The 14,852-nt window shown below is 35.3% G+C and overlaps 1 protein-coding gene across 2 annotated transcripts in view; it reads right to left on the bottom strand.

Moving 5' to 3' along the window:
• The window catches only part of GMPS (guanine monophosphate synthase), a 63,812-nt gene that overhangs the window by 20,631 nt on the left and 28,329 nt on the right, over positions 1-14,852 (bottom strand). For both annotated transcript variants that reach the window (XM_027585844.1, XM_027585845.1), the window contains exons 4-7: positions 12,392-12,489; positions 8,748-8,851; positions 2,193-2,386; positions 1,771-1,936 (exon numbers count right to left, since the gene is read on the bottom strand). In XM_027585844.1, the coding sequence (XP_027441645.1) occupies positions 1,771-1,936; positions 2,193-2,386; positions 8,748-8,851; positions 12,392-12,489 (562 nt within the window). The remainder of the gene's footprint in view (positions 1-1,770; positions 1,937-2,192; positions 2,387-8,747; positions 8,852-12,391; positions 12,490-14,852) is intronic.

Raw genomic sequence — 14,852 nt, 5'->3', positions numbered from 1 at the left:
TAGGATTGTAAATTGGCACACCCACTATAGAAGAGTTTTGAGGGGCTCAGTCAGTTAACTGTCCAACTTGATTTCTGCTCAGGTCATGATCTCAGTGTGGTGAGATAAGAGTTCCACATTGGCCTCCATGCTCAGCATGGAGTTTGCTTGAGATTCTCTCTCCCTCTGTCCCCTGACCCCGCTCACACTCACTCTCTCTAAAATACATAAAATCTTTAAAAAAAACAAGTTTTTGGAGGATCCTCAAAAAATTAAAAATAAAACTACCATGTGATCCAGCAATTCCACTTCTAGAGAGATACCCAAAGGAAATGAAAACACACAAAAAGATATCTGCACTCCCATATTCATAGTAGCATTATTTGCAATAGTTAAGGTATGGAAACAACCTAAGTGTCCATCAATGTATGAATAAAGATACAGTACACACACACACACACACACACACACACAATGTATGAATAAAGATGCAGTACACACAATGTATGAATAAAGATGCAGTACACACACACACAATGTATGAATAAAGATGCAGCACACACACACACACACACACAATGTATGAATAAAGATGCAGCACACACACACACACACACAATGGAAAATTATTCATCCATAAAAAATAAGGAAACCTAGCATTTGTGACATGCATGGACCTTAAAGGCATTATGTCAAGTGAAATAAGTCAGACAGAGAAAGACAAATACTGTATGATCTCACTTATATGTAGAATCTAAAAACTCAAACTCATAGAAAAAGAGATCAGACTTCTTATCAGAGGTGGAGCTTGAGGAGAAGGGGAATTGGAAGAAGGTGGATAAAAGGTACAAACTTCCAGTTACAATATAAATAAGTACTAAGGGTGTACTATACAACATAACAATTATAGCTAATACTGCTGGTTGATACATAGAAAAGTTAAGAGTGAATCCTAAGAGTTCACATCATAAAAAGAAAAATATTTTTCCTTTTAATTGTTCCCATATGAGAAGACTATTAGCTGAGACTATTGTGATAATCCTTTCAAAATATATGCAAAATCTAATCATGCTATAGCCTTAACTTATACAGTGATGTATGTCAATTATTTCTCATTAAACTAGAAAAAAAAGTGACTATGGATTCTTCACTTCTCTGTATAAGCCTTTCAGTTTGTAAAATAATCTGTACATCCATATTTGTTGTAGGAAGACTTGGAAAATTCTCACACATAAATAATATTATGGATGGGAAAAGATAACTCAAAAAGAGTGAACGAGTAGAAGAGAACAGAATGACAGATGGAATTTTATTGATTTTTTTTATTGATTTGATTTTTTAGAATTTCTATTGATTTCAGTTTTAAAATTTATCCTGGGACCCCTCTTGAACCAGATAATTATAATGTAAAAGTAAAAAACATAACTTTAAGTTTACTGGGAAACCTGTACTTGTTTTTTGTTGTTTTTTTTTTAAGATCTGAGAGAGTGTGGGTGCCTGTGTGAGCACACAAGAGCAAGGGGTGGGGTTGGGGGGATGGGGACAGAGAGGGAGAGAATCTCAAGCAGGCTCCCCACTGAGTACGGAACAGGAGGCAGGGCTCATTCCCACACCCTTGAGATCATGACCTGAGCCAAAATCAAGAGTCAGACACTCAACTGACTGGGGAACCCAGGCACCTCTAGAAACCTGTACTTGGTTAAGACAATGAGCTCACTCAAACCATAATGCTAGATCTGATTTGTTTAAATAAGTCCTCACATAAAGACTTTTCTGGGGGCTCATCAATACCTTTGACCTGAATTCCAAGCTTTTTGAGGGCTTCTTCTACAGACTGGCTTTCTCGTTTTCTCATAAAGCCATTATCAATGTGCACAGCAATGACTTGATCTTGGTTCAAAGCACGATTCAGCAAAGCTGTACAAACTGTTGAGTCTACTCCACCGCTGAGTAAAACCTACAAGGTGAAATTAAAAATCAAGTTGAGTACAATAAACAACAAAAAAATAGAAACTATCAGCTTAAATCATTACCTTTAAAAACACTGATTTTATCAAAAGTAGATATGGTAATTGAAAAAGCACTCTGAAACAGTGCAACTCACAAAACATCCGATCACCCAGTCAACATTTAAGGGCCATGGTGCTGAAGCCAGCTCTGAGTTCTAGCATTATTGACACAAATTTGTAGACTTTCAGATGTAAATTCCTTACCAAAACTTTTGATGTGCCTACTCTTTCTTTGATCTCTCGAATGCACTCAAGTTCTCTGTTTTGCACAGTGAAGGTCCCAGTGCACCCAGCTATATCGTAGAGGAAATTCTTCAGGATTACTTTCCCATTTTCTGTAAGGCCAACTTCAGGGTGGAACTGTGCTCCGTATAATTTTTTAGATTCATTTGCTATACCTTTAATAGAGAAAATAATCACAAATTAAAAATGTTTTCATGTGGAAGACTCAACTAAGTACCCATAGTAATTCCTCACAATTTCTTCCTCTATAAATATAAAAACTGATACAACTTAGTGCATTTTTAGCTACAGGGGGAAAAAAATGTAAAACAAAAACTACGTTGCCACAATTTTTCTTTAGAAGTCCTTAGGTAGCAATTAGTGAACTATATAGGACAGTGAAATAAGTCCTACAGAGATTACCTCATAGTACTTTCCTTCTCCACCCAGATTACTTTGTCTATTTAATACAATGATAACTCAGTTTTGGCTCTCAGTCCCACACGGCTTTCATATGCAATATACAGCTATCAATTTTATGTATTAGAAAAACCTCATGTATTAGGCCTATCAGAATATTCTATGTATTCCTTTCTTAGATACTATTAACCACAAATGTAACTTCATGGATTTGAGTAATGTGTTTCTGACAAATTATGAATTATTTACTAAGCAAAAGATGATAGGCTAGATGTTTTACCTGTGTATGCATTACCCCTGTTTACGGCTCTGAGATATCAAGAAACTTACACAGCTGTTTAAGTAGCTAAATCAGGCCGAGCAGGCTCCCAGATTCATACTAATTCTATTATACCAAGAAACCTCACATTTTCTTTACTTGGGTTTTAGGACACCACTCTCTCTTGGTTCATTTATTTCACTGTCTGCTCCTTCTTAATCTTTGTTGGTTCCTCCTCATCTTATCCATCTCTACACATGAAAGTTGCCCAGTACTCAGCCCTTAAATCTCCCCTCTATACACTGAGTGATCTACAACTCTCATAACTTTACATTCTACCCATATGATGGTAAACACCCAAATTTATACTTCCAGCTCAATTTTCTACTCTACAGTCTAGACTCCTATATACAACTGCATATTCATACCATTTTTTCTATGTTTAATAAGGCATCTTGAATTTAATCTACAAACTTGAATGACTGCATTCTTTCCTTTCAGGTAAACAGAAACTTCAACTTTCTGGATGGTTGGACCAAAAAACATGGGAGTTAAAACTCAATTATACCCTTTTTCCCCCCCACTCCAAATGCAATCCAACAGGAACTCCTTTGTCTCTCCATTCAAAACATATCAGAATCCAATCTCATTTAAGAAGATTAAAATCCTATCAAACATCTTTTCCAACAATGGTAAGAAACTAGAAATTACAAGAACAAAACTAAAAACTCACAAATATGTGGAGATTAAAAAACATGCTCCTGACAAAGGAATGGATCAAAGGATAAATCAAAAGAGGAAAAAAAAAAAAAAACGAAAACCCAAGACAAATTAAAATGGAAACATAACACCCAAAACTTATGGGATGTAGCAAAAATAATTCAAGAGGGAAGTTTATGGCAATTAATAACTACATCAAGAAAAAAAGATCTCAAATAAACCTAGATTCCACCAAAAAAAACTGTTACAACAAATAAACAATTTCAGTAAGGTTGTGGAATAGAAAATCAACATACCAAAGTCAGTTGTGTTTCTATAAGTTAAACTATCAGAGAAATTAAGAAAACGTTCCCATTTACAATAGCATCAAAAAGAATAAAATATTTAGCAACAAGCTTAACCAAGGAGGTGAAAAATCTGTATACTCAAAACTCTAAGACAATGATGAAAGAAATTGAAGGCACAAATAAATGAAGAAATATCCTATGTTCATTGATTAGAAGAATATTGTTAAAATGCCCATTCTACCCAAAGCTATATACAGATTCAATTCAATCTCTATCAAAATTCCAATGACTTTTTCATAGAAATAAAAAAAAGGAATCCTAAAATGTATATCAAACCACAAAATACCTCAAAGAGCCAAAGCAATCTTGAGAAAAAAAAAAGAAAGAGGCATCACATGTCCTGATTTCAAACTACATTACAAAATGACAGTAATCAAAACAGTACTGTACTGGCATAAATACAGACACACAAACCAAAGAAACATATATACACATATATACACACACACATAATATATACACACTAAATGGAGTATTATTTGGCTTTTAAAAAGAAGGAAATCCTGTCATTTGCAACAACACAGATGAACCTGGAGGGCATTAGGCTAAGTGAATTAAGCCAAAGACAAATACTGATGGTATTGCTTATATGTAGAATCTTAAAAAAAATAAAAAGTTGGACTCAGAAATAGAGAATGGAAAAGTGATCACCAGGGCCTGGCTGGGGGAAATAGGGAGAGGTGGTAAAAGGGTACATACTTTCAGTTGTAAGATGAATAAAGTCTGAGGACCTAATTAATAATATGGTGACTTATAATTGATAACACTGTATTATATAATCTAAATTTGCTAAGAAAACAGAACTTAAATATTCTCACACACAAAAAAGGCAAATATGTGAGGTGATGGATGTGTCAATTAACTCCATGGGGGAATCTTTTCATTATGTGTACCTATATTAAATCAGCACATTGTATACTTTACAATGTTGTCAATTAATCTTAGTAAAGCTAAAAAATTCAATTAAAAAAAAGGTTATTTTTTAATAACCTTTAGAGAAGACAAAAAATAATAACCTGAGAGAAGACAAAAAAACTCTGTACCCTGAGAAATTATCCTTCAAAAGTGAAGAAAAATAAAGACTTCCTCAGACAAGCAAATATTGAAGCTGTTTGCTGCCAGCACATGGGCCTTGCAAGAAAGGATAAAAGAATTTTTTTAGACAAAAGGAAAATGATAAAGGTCAGAAACTTTACATAAAGAAAAGAACATCATTCACAGTTCCTGGCTCACAGATCCCAAAACCTTTGGAATTTCTTAAGAAATTAGAGCTTAAAGGTATCTCTCATATTCATAAGGTGACTTTTGGAAAGCACCTAAGGATGGGGGCTGGTTACCAGGGGGAGACAACCATGTGATTAGAGCCTTGGAACTTTCAGTCCCAACCTCCTGGACTCCAGGGAAGGGAGGAGGGGAGAGGGGCTGGAGGATGAATCAATTACCAGGAAGCAGGGGGAGACAACCATGTGATTAGAGACTTGGAACTTTCAGTCCCAACCTCCTGGACTCCAGGGAGGGGAGAGGGGCTGGAGGATGAATCAATTACCAGGAAGCAATGATTTAATCAATCATGCCTATGTAATGAAGCCTCCATAAAAACCCAAAAGGATGATGTTTGGAGAACTTCCAGGTTAATGAACAAGTGCAGTTTGGGGAGAGTGGTGCACCTAGAGAGGGCATGGAAGCTCCATGTCTTTCCCCATTCTCTGCCCTATAAATCTCTACCATCTGGCTGTTCCTGAGTTATATCCTTTTATAATAAACCAGGGATCTAGTGGTAAAATGTTTCTCTGAGTTCTGTGAGCCACTCTAGAAAACTAATTGAAATGAGGAAAAGGTCATGAGAACCTCTGATTTACAGCCAGTCGGTAAAAATACTGGTAACCTGCACCTGTGACTGATGTCTGAAACCCAAGGAGGGGGTCACTAGAACCTCCAATCTATGGTTGTTCAGTCAGAGGCACAGGTGATAACCTCGGCTTGCAACTGGTGTCTGAAGTGTGTGTGGGTAGGGAAGGGGGTGTGGTTTCGTGGGATGCAGCCCTCAACCCGTGCAATCTGGTGCTATCTCTGGGTACACAGGGTCAGAATTGAGATGAACTGAGCTGACCGCTCAAATACCATACTGGTGTATAAGAATTGTTTGTTGGTGTAGGAAACACTCCCCAACTCTCCCCACACAATGGAAATTGCTCTCAGAACACCAAAAGACAGCAAAAACAGTGCTTAGAAGGAAATTTTCAGCACTGAATACATATATTAGAAAAAAAGAGATTTAAACTCAATCGCCTAAACTTCCACCTTAAGAAATGAGAAAAGAGCAAATTATATCCAAAGTAAGCAAAAGAAATAATAAAAATTAAGTCAATGAAACTGAAAACAGGAAATCAACAGCAACCACCACCACCAACAAAACTAAAAGCTGGTTTTTTGAAAAGATCGATAAAATTGGTAAGCCTTTAACCAGGTTAACTAAGAAAAAGAGAGAGGACACAAATTACTAATGTCAGAAATGAAAGAGGAGACATCACTACAAGTCCCATGGACATTAAAATAATAAAGGAATACTATGACTAACTCTATGTCCACAAATTTTATAACACAGATGAAATGGACCAATTCTTTGAAAGACACAACTTACCAAAACTCACACGAGAAATAGATAATGTCAATAGGCCTCTATCAGTTTTATAAGTTACATGATCTGATTCAATAGACGCAGAAAAGGCATCTGAAAAAAATCCAACACCCATTCATGATAAAAACTCTCTGTAACTTGGAATATAGGGGAACTTCCTCAACTTGATTATCTTCTAAAAACCTACAGCTAAAATCATACCTAAACAGAAACTCAAAACTTTCCCACTAAGATCAGGAACAAGGCAAGGATGTTCCCTCTCCCCACTGCTTTTCAACACCATATAAAAGTCCTAACTGACGCAATAAGAAAAGGAAGTAAAAGGTATACAGGCTGAGAAAGAAGAAATAAAACTTTGTTCACAGATGACATGATCATCTATATAGAAAATCTGGAAAAAAAATCAACAAAAAAACTCCAGGAACTAGTAAGTGATTACAGTAGGGTTGTAGGATGTAAGGTTAATACACAAAAGTTCACTGCTTACCTAAATACCAGCAATGAACAAGTGGGATTTGAAATTAAAAACAATTAGCACCCAAATAAATGAAATACTAAGGTATAAATCTAACAAAATATGTACAAGATCTATATGAGAAAACAATCACTCTTGACCACTTCCACCTCTACCACACTATTCCCTACACTACTGTCTCCTCTCCTGATTGCTGCAGTAGATTCCTAGCTGATCTCCCTACTTCTACATTTGACCCTTTCTCTTTTCTCCTCATTATAGCCAAGGCAATCCTGAAATTAGATCATGAGTAAAGTCAACAATTTCATAGTGGCCTCAAATGGCCTGTGTCCTGGCCCCCGACCATCCCTCTAATCTCATCTTCTACCACTCTCCTCCATGCTTACTCTACTCCAACCAGGTAGTTTTCCTTGCAGTTCCTCAAACATGGTCCCAATCCTGGGAGCTTTGTACTGCTATTTCTCTTCCCCCAAATATCCAGAAGAGTCAGCACTTACTACCTTCATGTTCAGTATCATTTTATAGGAATACCTTCCCTGAATATCCTATATAAAAGAGTAACAACCTTAATCACACATATTCTGCAATACTCTTCTCTTCCTGTATTTGTCAATGTACTTAAACACTATCTGACACCTGACATATTCTGTATTTGTTTGCGTATTAGCTGTCCCATCCCTCCCCGCAAACTGGAAATGTTAAAGAGATTTTTGTCCACTATGTTCATTACTTTACCCTTGGCACCTGGAAATGTTACCGGCACAAAGCACACAAATATTGCTTAAATGAATACAAATGCATACGCCATCTACCACTATTAATCTTAAGTAAAAACATTTCAATATGAAAACCATTCTGGATCATTCCTATTCTTATGTTAAGTAATTGCAGGCAAATTACTCAATTCGGTTTATCCATGACAAATCTTTTTTCAACTTACTGTTGAGGTGTGGCATTTCAAACAAAAAGAACTTTATTGATAAATCCACTCTTTTTTTTTTTACTGACTTCCAGGATTATTGATAATTATTTACATAACTATTCAAATAAGCAAGTCAAAAAAAATCACAAACTGCCAGAAAATCAATTCCTCTTCCTCAAAAAAGAAGAGAATAAAAACGGCTTTAAAGTACGGATTAGCAAAATTTCTACAAAGGGCTAAATCATAAAAATTTTAGGCTCTGTGGAACATACGCATACAGTCCCTGTCTTTTATTATAACCCTTTAATAACATAACAGGCTATAGGCTAGATTTGACCCACAGGTCACAGTTTGCCTACCCTGCCTCAGAGAAATGTCCTGAGTGCTTAGTCTGGTGTTTCACAGACGTCCAAGATATATGCCTATGTATACCTAAGAAAGGCATTTAAAAACCCAATTATGAACAAAGCACACTAGAAAAATAGACCATTCTCAAATTTATCCTGAGCCATAAAAGTAGTGTTTTACATCTAGAGAACTTTTATTAGAATGAACATTTTTTAAAGTATTTCAGAGCAAACCAGTAAGTGACTTCTAAATAATATTAAATTCCCTTCATAAATTAATGGTTGATCCGATGACATTTACAATCTTTTAAAAATAAAAAAAATAACAGTACCTCAGACAGAAACATATTCTTAGACTCTTTAGAGAAGTTTTTTAAAATGAAATCTGCAAAAGTTTTAAAATTTTCACCTGCCACAATGTTCCCAGAACGTGCCACAACCTTGAATCCATCAGCTACTTTGTCTACACTATCTCCATGAGTAAGCAAAACAATTTCTTCCTTCTGAAGACCCCTAAACATACAAAAAATAAAACACAACACAGAAATATCTTAATTAAAGACATGGTCAATGGGATCTTATGCTTAATTTTTTTCCAGCTTTACTGAGATATAATTGACACGTAATAGTGTGTAAGTTAAAGATGTACAACATGATGATTTGATATATATATAATGAAATAATTAACACAATAAGGTTAGCTAACACATACATCACACATCACAGTTACCATTTTTTTATGTGTATGGGGAGAACATTTAAGATCTACTCTCAGCAACTTTTAAGTATACAAGACAGTTAACTGTAGTCACCATGCCTGAACATTAGATCCCCAGAACTTATTCATCTTATAACTAGTGTGTTCTTTTCCTTTAAAATACTAACTCACCATATGTGTAAATCAATAAAATAGAAAAAAAAGTATGTAGCAGTGCAACACTGCTAGAATTTAAATTTATTCTGTGCATTATAAATAAAGACAAAAGGAGTATTAAATCTCAAAAAAGGCAATCTGTAAAAATTGAAAACCGAAAAAAATATATTTAAAAGTTGGTAGTATAACCACATGCATAAAAAATTATTTCAAGAAGCTACAAAATAATAATTTCAACATTTTTTCTCTATTAGGATTTATCTTGAGAAGGCATTTCAGAGATCTAAACATTCAGTAGTTTTATATCAGAAAGTAAAAGTACTAATACTGACATTGTTATTTTGCAGCTATATATACAGTAAATACATGCACGTTATAGGTTAAAACAAATATTAAATAATTAGGAATTGAGGTTTTCAGCCTCAGAGTAAGGAGATACAAAAATCAAAGTTGTTAGATAAAACCCCATAAACTCAAATAAATAAATATTAAAAAAAAAAACTTTCATTTTAAATGGAAATAGGAGTATACAGGGATTTTGTTTTCTCTAAAATACATATTGACTAAATTTATTCACTGAAAGGGCCTAGAAACAAAGACAACCCAGTAGCAATGTGGACTTCTATTTCTCATGCCAAACACGTTAAAGGCATAGGTTAAAGAAGATGTAACATTTATCAAATACAACATGTGGACTTTCTCTCGACCCTGATTCAAACAAATCAACTATAAAAAGATATTTCTTACATTATGAGAAAATCTGACAGAGGACTGAATATTAAATATTAAGAAGTAAAAAAAAAAAGTAAATTAAAAATAAAGCAAGAAAATAAACTACATTAAAGCCAAATGGATGTTTCAGGTTTACTACTGTTGTCATTGTTGTTGCTTAGGATTAATGTATGTTGTGAATGAGTTCCACAATTTTACAACTAGGAAGACAAACAGAAAATTTTAATTTTAACCAGATCTTGGGGGGGGGGGGAACCGGAGGGGAAGACGAACTACGAGAGACTATGGACTCTGAAAAACAATCTGAGGGCTCTAGAGGGGAGGGGGTGGGGGGATGGGTTAGCCTGGTGATGCACATACTGAATGGAGCACTGGGTGTTATATGCAAACAGTGAATAATGGAACACTACATCAAAAACTAATGATGTAATGTATGGTGATTAACATAATAAAATTTTTTTAAAAATGCAAAAAAAAATTTTTTTAACCAGATCTTTAGATATAAAGCCTCTGCAGTATAACATACCACCATGATTCCTAAAATGGTTCTCAAGCCTAGTCACTTTAGATACAAAAGAATGTAAGCAAAACCTCTCCATTATGAAGTGGAATAAGTACTAGATTTCAAATGCATTTTGGTAATGAGTAGCTTCAGCTCATAAGATTATTTTGAGCCACTATGGCTTTTTTAATTAATCTTCCTTTGAAAATGAGAATCTTCAAACAGATATACTTATTTTTGCTCTTCCTCAAAATTAAAGAGCCAGCCATAGCCAGTTTTGTGTATAAACTGGGATATCTCCATTTCAGATAATAAGTTTATAACTTGGATTTTAAAATTTCTGATCTGTCCAATTTGGAGAAAACTATTCATTAGAAATTAATTTAGGCACAAGCATATTAACAAAACATACCTACAACTAAAAATAATTAGCACAATTAAAAGAAATGATAACAAGAAGTAACTGCATAATGGATAGACTTGCGGAATCACTATGTTGTACACTCGAAACTAATGTTAACACTGTGTCAACTATACTTCAATTATAAATAGAAGTAAATTTCCTCGATTCACACACACAAAAAAAGGGATAACTGTGGCTCACTAACTGACATCAGTTTTATAAATTTTATAGATTTAATGCAGTAAGGGGGAAACGTAGTTTTAAAGTAAAAATGAAACTTAAGGGGTGCCTGGCTGGCTCAGTCGGTAGAACATGCAACTCTTGATCTCAGGGTTCTAAGTTTGAGCCCTGTTGGGTGTAGGATTACTTCAAATCTTTTAAAAAAACAGGGGCGCCTGGGTGGCTCAGTCGTTAGGCGTCTGCCTTCGGCTCAGGTCATGAACCCAGGGTCCTGGGATCGAGCTCCGCATCGAGCCCCACATCGGGCTCCCTGCTCGGTGGGAAGCCTGCTTCTCCCACTCCCACTCCCCCTGCTATGTCCCCTCTCTCACTGTGTCTCTCTCTGTCAAATAAATAAATAAAATCTTTAAAGAAAAAAACAAAAATAAAAAAATAAAAATGAAATTTAAGTCAAAAATGAAGCAAGTCAGGGGGCACCTGGCTGGCTCAGTCAACAGAGCATACTACTCTTGATTCTGGGGTTGTGAGTTTGAGCCCCACACTGGGTGCAGAGATTATTTAAAAATTAAAAAAAAAAAAAAAAAAGCAAGTGAGTAACCCTATCAACAGTCCACTAAAATGAGCTTTACCCAAAACATGGAAAACTCCCAAAAAAGAAAGCTTCTGGTCCTCTGGAAAACTGAATGAAAATGCAGTCATGTTTTTTTTAAGTCAAGCAGAAGATGAACGGTTCCAGGAAGGGAGTGAATAGCTCATCCACACATTTTTAAACAGATTAGAGCTATAGCACCTAATCTGTTGTTACCTAGAACAAAAACCAATTAATACATTCACTATATTAAAAGATAGTATGCTAAGTACAGTTATGCTCAACGTAGAGAAATTGAGCAGAAGGGAAACATATATTTAATAATGAGTCCAACAAATTGGTTGAGTGCTAAGTACCCAGCAAAAACATGAGGCAAGAGATATACAAACACATTTGGTAGATGCAAGATAGTTTAAAACATTATCCATTTGCCACATCTGGCACATTAATGTTTAGAATCACATTCCAAAGAGTAAAAAGGAAAAACTACAAATGTTGGCATCACAGTATGCAATCCCAAACACGGATCCAAGACTGCACAGGTGCTTTTAAGTTATGTCATAAGTGCTTTCCTTATCCCTACTTAGCATCACCACCATCCTCTGCCACCCTGACACTCAAATGGAAAACAAATATGACAGTTACACCTCCGGCCACTAGTACGGCCTTAATTTGTCTAAGAATTACGGAATCTCTAATTTTGAAGAATAACAATCCCAAATTCAAGTCAGTTACTCTAACTGTTCTTAGGCATCTAAAAATATCTATAATACCTGAATAACGAGCATGTGTTGTCCACACTAATACTGAAGACTCCATCTTCTCTAACACTTTTTTTGTGCACAGTACCTCCAAATACCTTATTCATCATCTGTTCAAAGAGAAAATAAATTGACATTAATATGAATCAAAAGAATTACCCAATCATTTTATTATGCTAATTTAATAATTTATGTTCCTGTTTTCAGGATATCTGCTATGTTTGTGCCCCCAAAATAAAGAGTTAGATAAATGTAGATAGCTTGGTATTATTATATGTAATTATACAGTTATTAAGAGGAATAGTTATAAAACAAAACTAGATTAGAAATCTGACCTGAGGTTAATTTCTATTAAACACTGGCAGATTTTCCATTTAGTGTACTTTAATTCATTCGTTAAAAATAGATATTTAATACTTACATCGGAAGTACTGGGAAAGATGATACATAAGACACTGAAATAACTACAATTTCAGTTTAATTTAAAAGCATTTTAAAAGGTACTCTGAGCTTAGAACTAGGCAGGTACAAATTTCTCTAAGTGATTTAACCTTTGGCGCCAAAGGAACAGTCTGAAAGCCTGCAGAAAGCTATGTTGTGGAGAGAGCATAAGCAAGAAAATCTGGTCTTTCAATTAAATTTATTTGTATAAATCCCATACACCTACAGACTCCCCCCTCCCAACACCAAATAAACACACACAAAATTTCTACAATCGTTAATTCTGCCTTGATGTAATCACTATGATTGATCTCCGTGTGTCTGTTTCACACAGTTGTCATAAGATACTGCCATAACCATGCGAGATACAAGTTGACCCAGCTCCCAATAAAAAAGCAGGCAGAGGGCTAAATAAGTGTTCGTTCTTATAATGCACAGTGGAATAGCCTTCAAAACCATCAGCAAATGCTGCCCTCTACATTCTCCTCTTAAGACATTCACAATAAAGTTTACTGCAATAAAGGTTTGGGTTAAGTTCAGCAGGAAAAAAACTTGCTAACCCACGTAGCCCAGTATTTCCCAAACAACAAACCCAGGTTATCAAACACTTTCTGCAGCACATAAACTATCACACAGTTTAGGAACACTGCTACAATCCACCCAGTCCCCCCGCCCCTAGTCACTTCTCTTCTTCCCCCTCATTCTGCACTCCAGCCATTCGAGCTGGAGTAATTGCCAAAACAGACCATGTTCTCTCCCCCATGTCTTCAGGTCTCTTCACAGTCCCAGGGGCCTAACAAAGTATGTGGCCCAAAGCAGTCATTAAAAGTTGCTGAATGAAAAATTAAGTGCTTTCTTCTATATTCTCAGTGAACCTTGTGCACCTCTACCTCCCTCAATTTGCTGTTCTTAATTAGAAGACAGCTGAGTGATCAAGCTAACTAAAACTGTTGGAACTCAACACAATTTAAAAGTCCACAAAAGGTCAATAGGCAAAATTAAATATATTACTTAGGGATATAAACATATATAAAGCTGTAAAGAGAAAAAGGGGAATGAATAACAAAATTCAGGGAAAGTGCTGCCTCTGGTAAGAAAAGAGAAGAACAACATGAACGGAGAAAAGTATAAAGAGAGTTTCAAAAGTTCTACTAATATTCTATTTCTTACGCAGAGTGAGGGGATATAGAGATAAAAGGAGCAATGGGCAAGACAGTCTTTTTTCTTCTAAAGCAAAGAATTCCCAGAAAGCTATTAGAAAGGCTCTCACAAGGGAGTCCAGTGAATGGGAAAGATGGTACATAAGACACTGAAATAACTACAATTTCAGGATGCTATTGGGGGCAAACGTATACACTAGAGTGAGACCTTTGGTGCTAAACTTACCCAACTAACAATCACTAAGAATTATTAGTCCTTTAAAAACAACATATTAGCTAGATGGTGTCATCTATACCAATATTTTATGGAAAGACAATTTTTATCTAAAGGACCAAGATCAGCCTATTCTATCGTCCTAATATGTAAGTTCAGAGGACATAAAGGCAAATTGTTTTACATATTTAACATGAGCAGGCCTAGCTCTGGCTACCGCAAGATCTCTACTGAATGACAGAAAAATTAGGCCTTACAATTATATGAGGGACTGGCAAAGGGAGAAACAGTCAGTCACTAGCACTTAAATTAAGGCAGCATTTTCCAGACATATTTCACTATAAGGGGTCCTGAAAAAAATATGTTAGACTCTTCCTTACAGAATGTTATAAAACCTCAATATACTAAAAATCATTTAATGTAAGTTGTGCTACATGATTAATACTGACTACTCTGGCATGGGAGATCAATAAATTATGTAAATACATTACATCCGAGGGCAAAGGTGTATTAAAAAAAAAAAAAAAGCCAGCCAGTTTCCAATGTTCAACTCAATCAGGATGTGGGCTCTTCTAAGAAAATGTATTCATTAGAATACTATGCAAGAAAATCCAAAAGTAAGTTGTTATCCAAGTCAAATTCATAATCACCACTTGGC

The sequence above is a fragment of the Zalophus californianus genome, chromosome 1 (assembly GCF_009762305.2).
Source record: "Zalophus californianus isolate mZalCal1 chromosome 1, mZalCal1.pri.v2, whole genome shotgun sequence".
Lineage (NCBI taxonomy): Eukaryota > Metazoa > Chordata > Mammalia > Carnivora > Otariidae > Zalophus > Zalophus californianus.
This window is presented reverse-complemented; position numbering and strand designations above follow the sequence as displayed.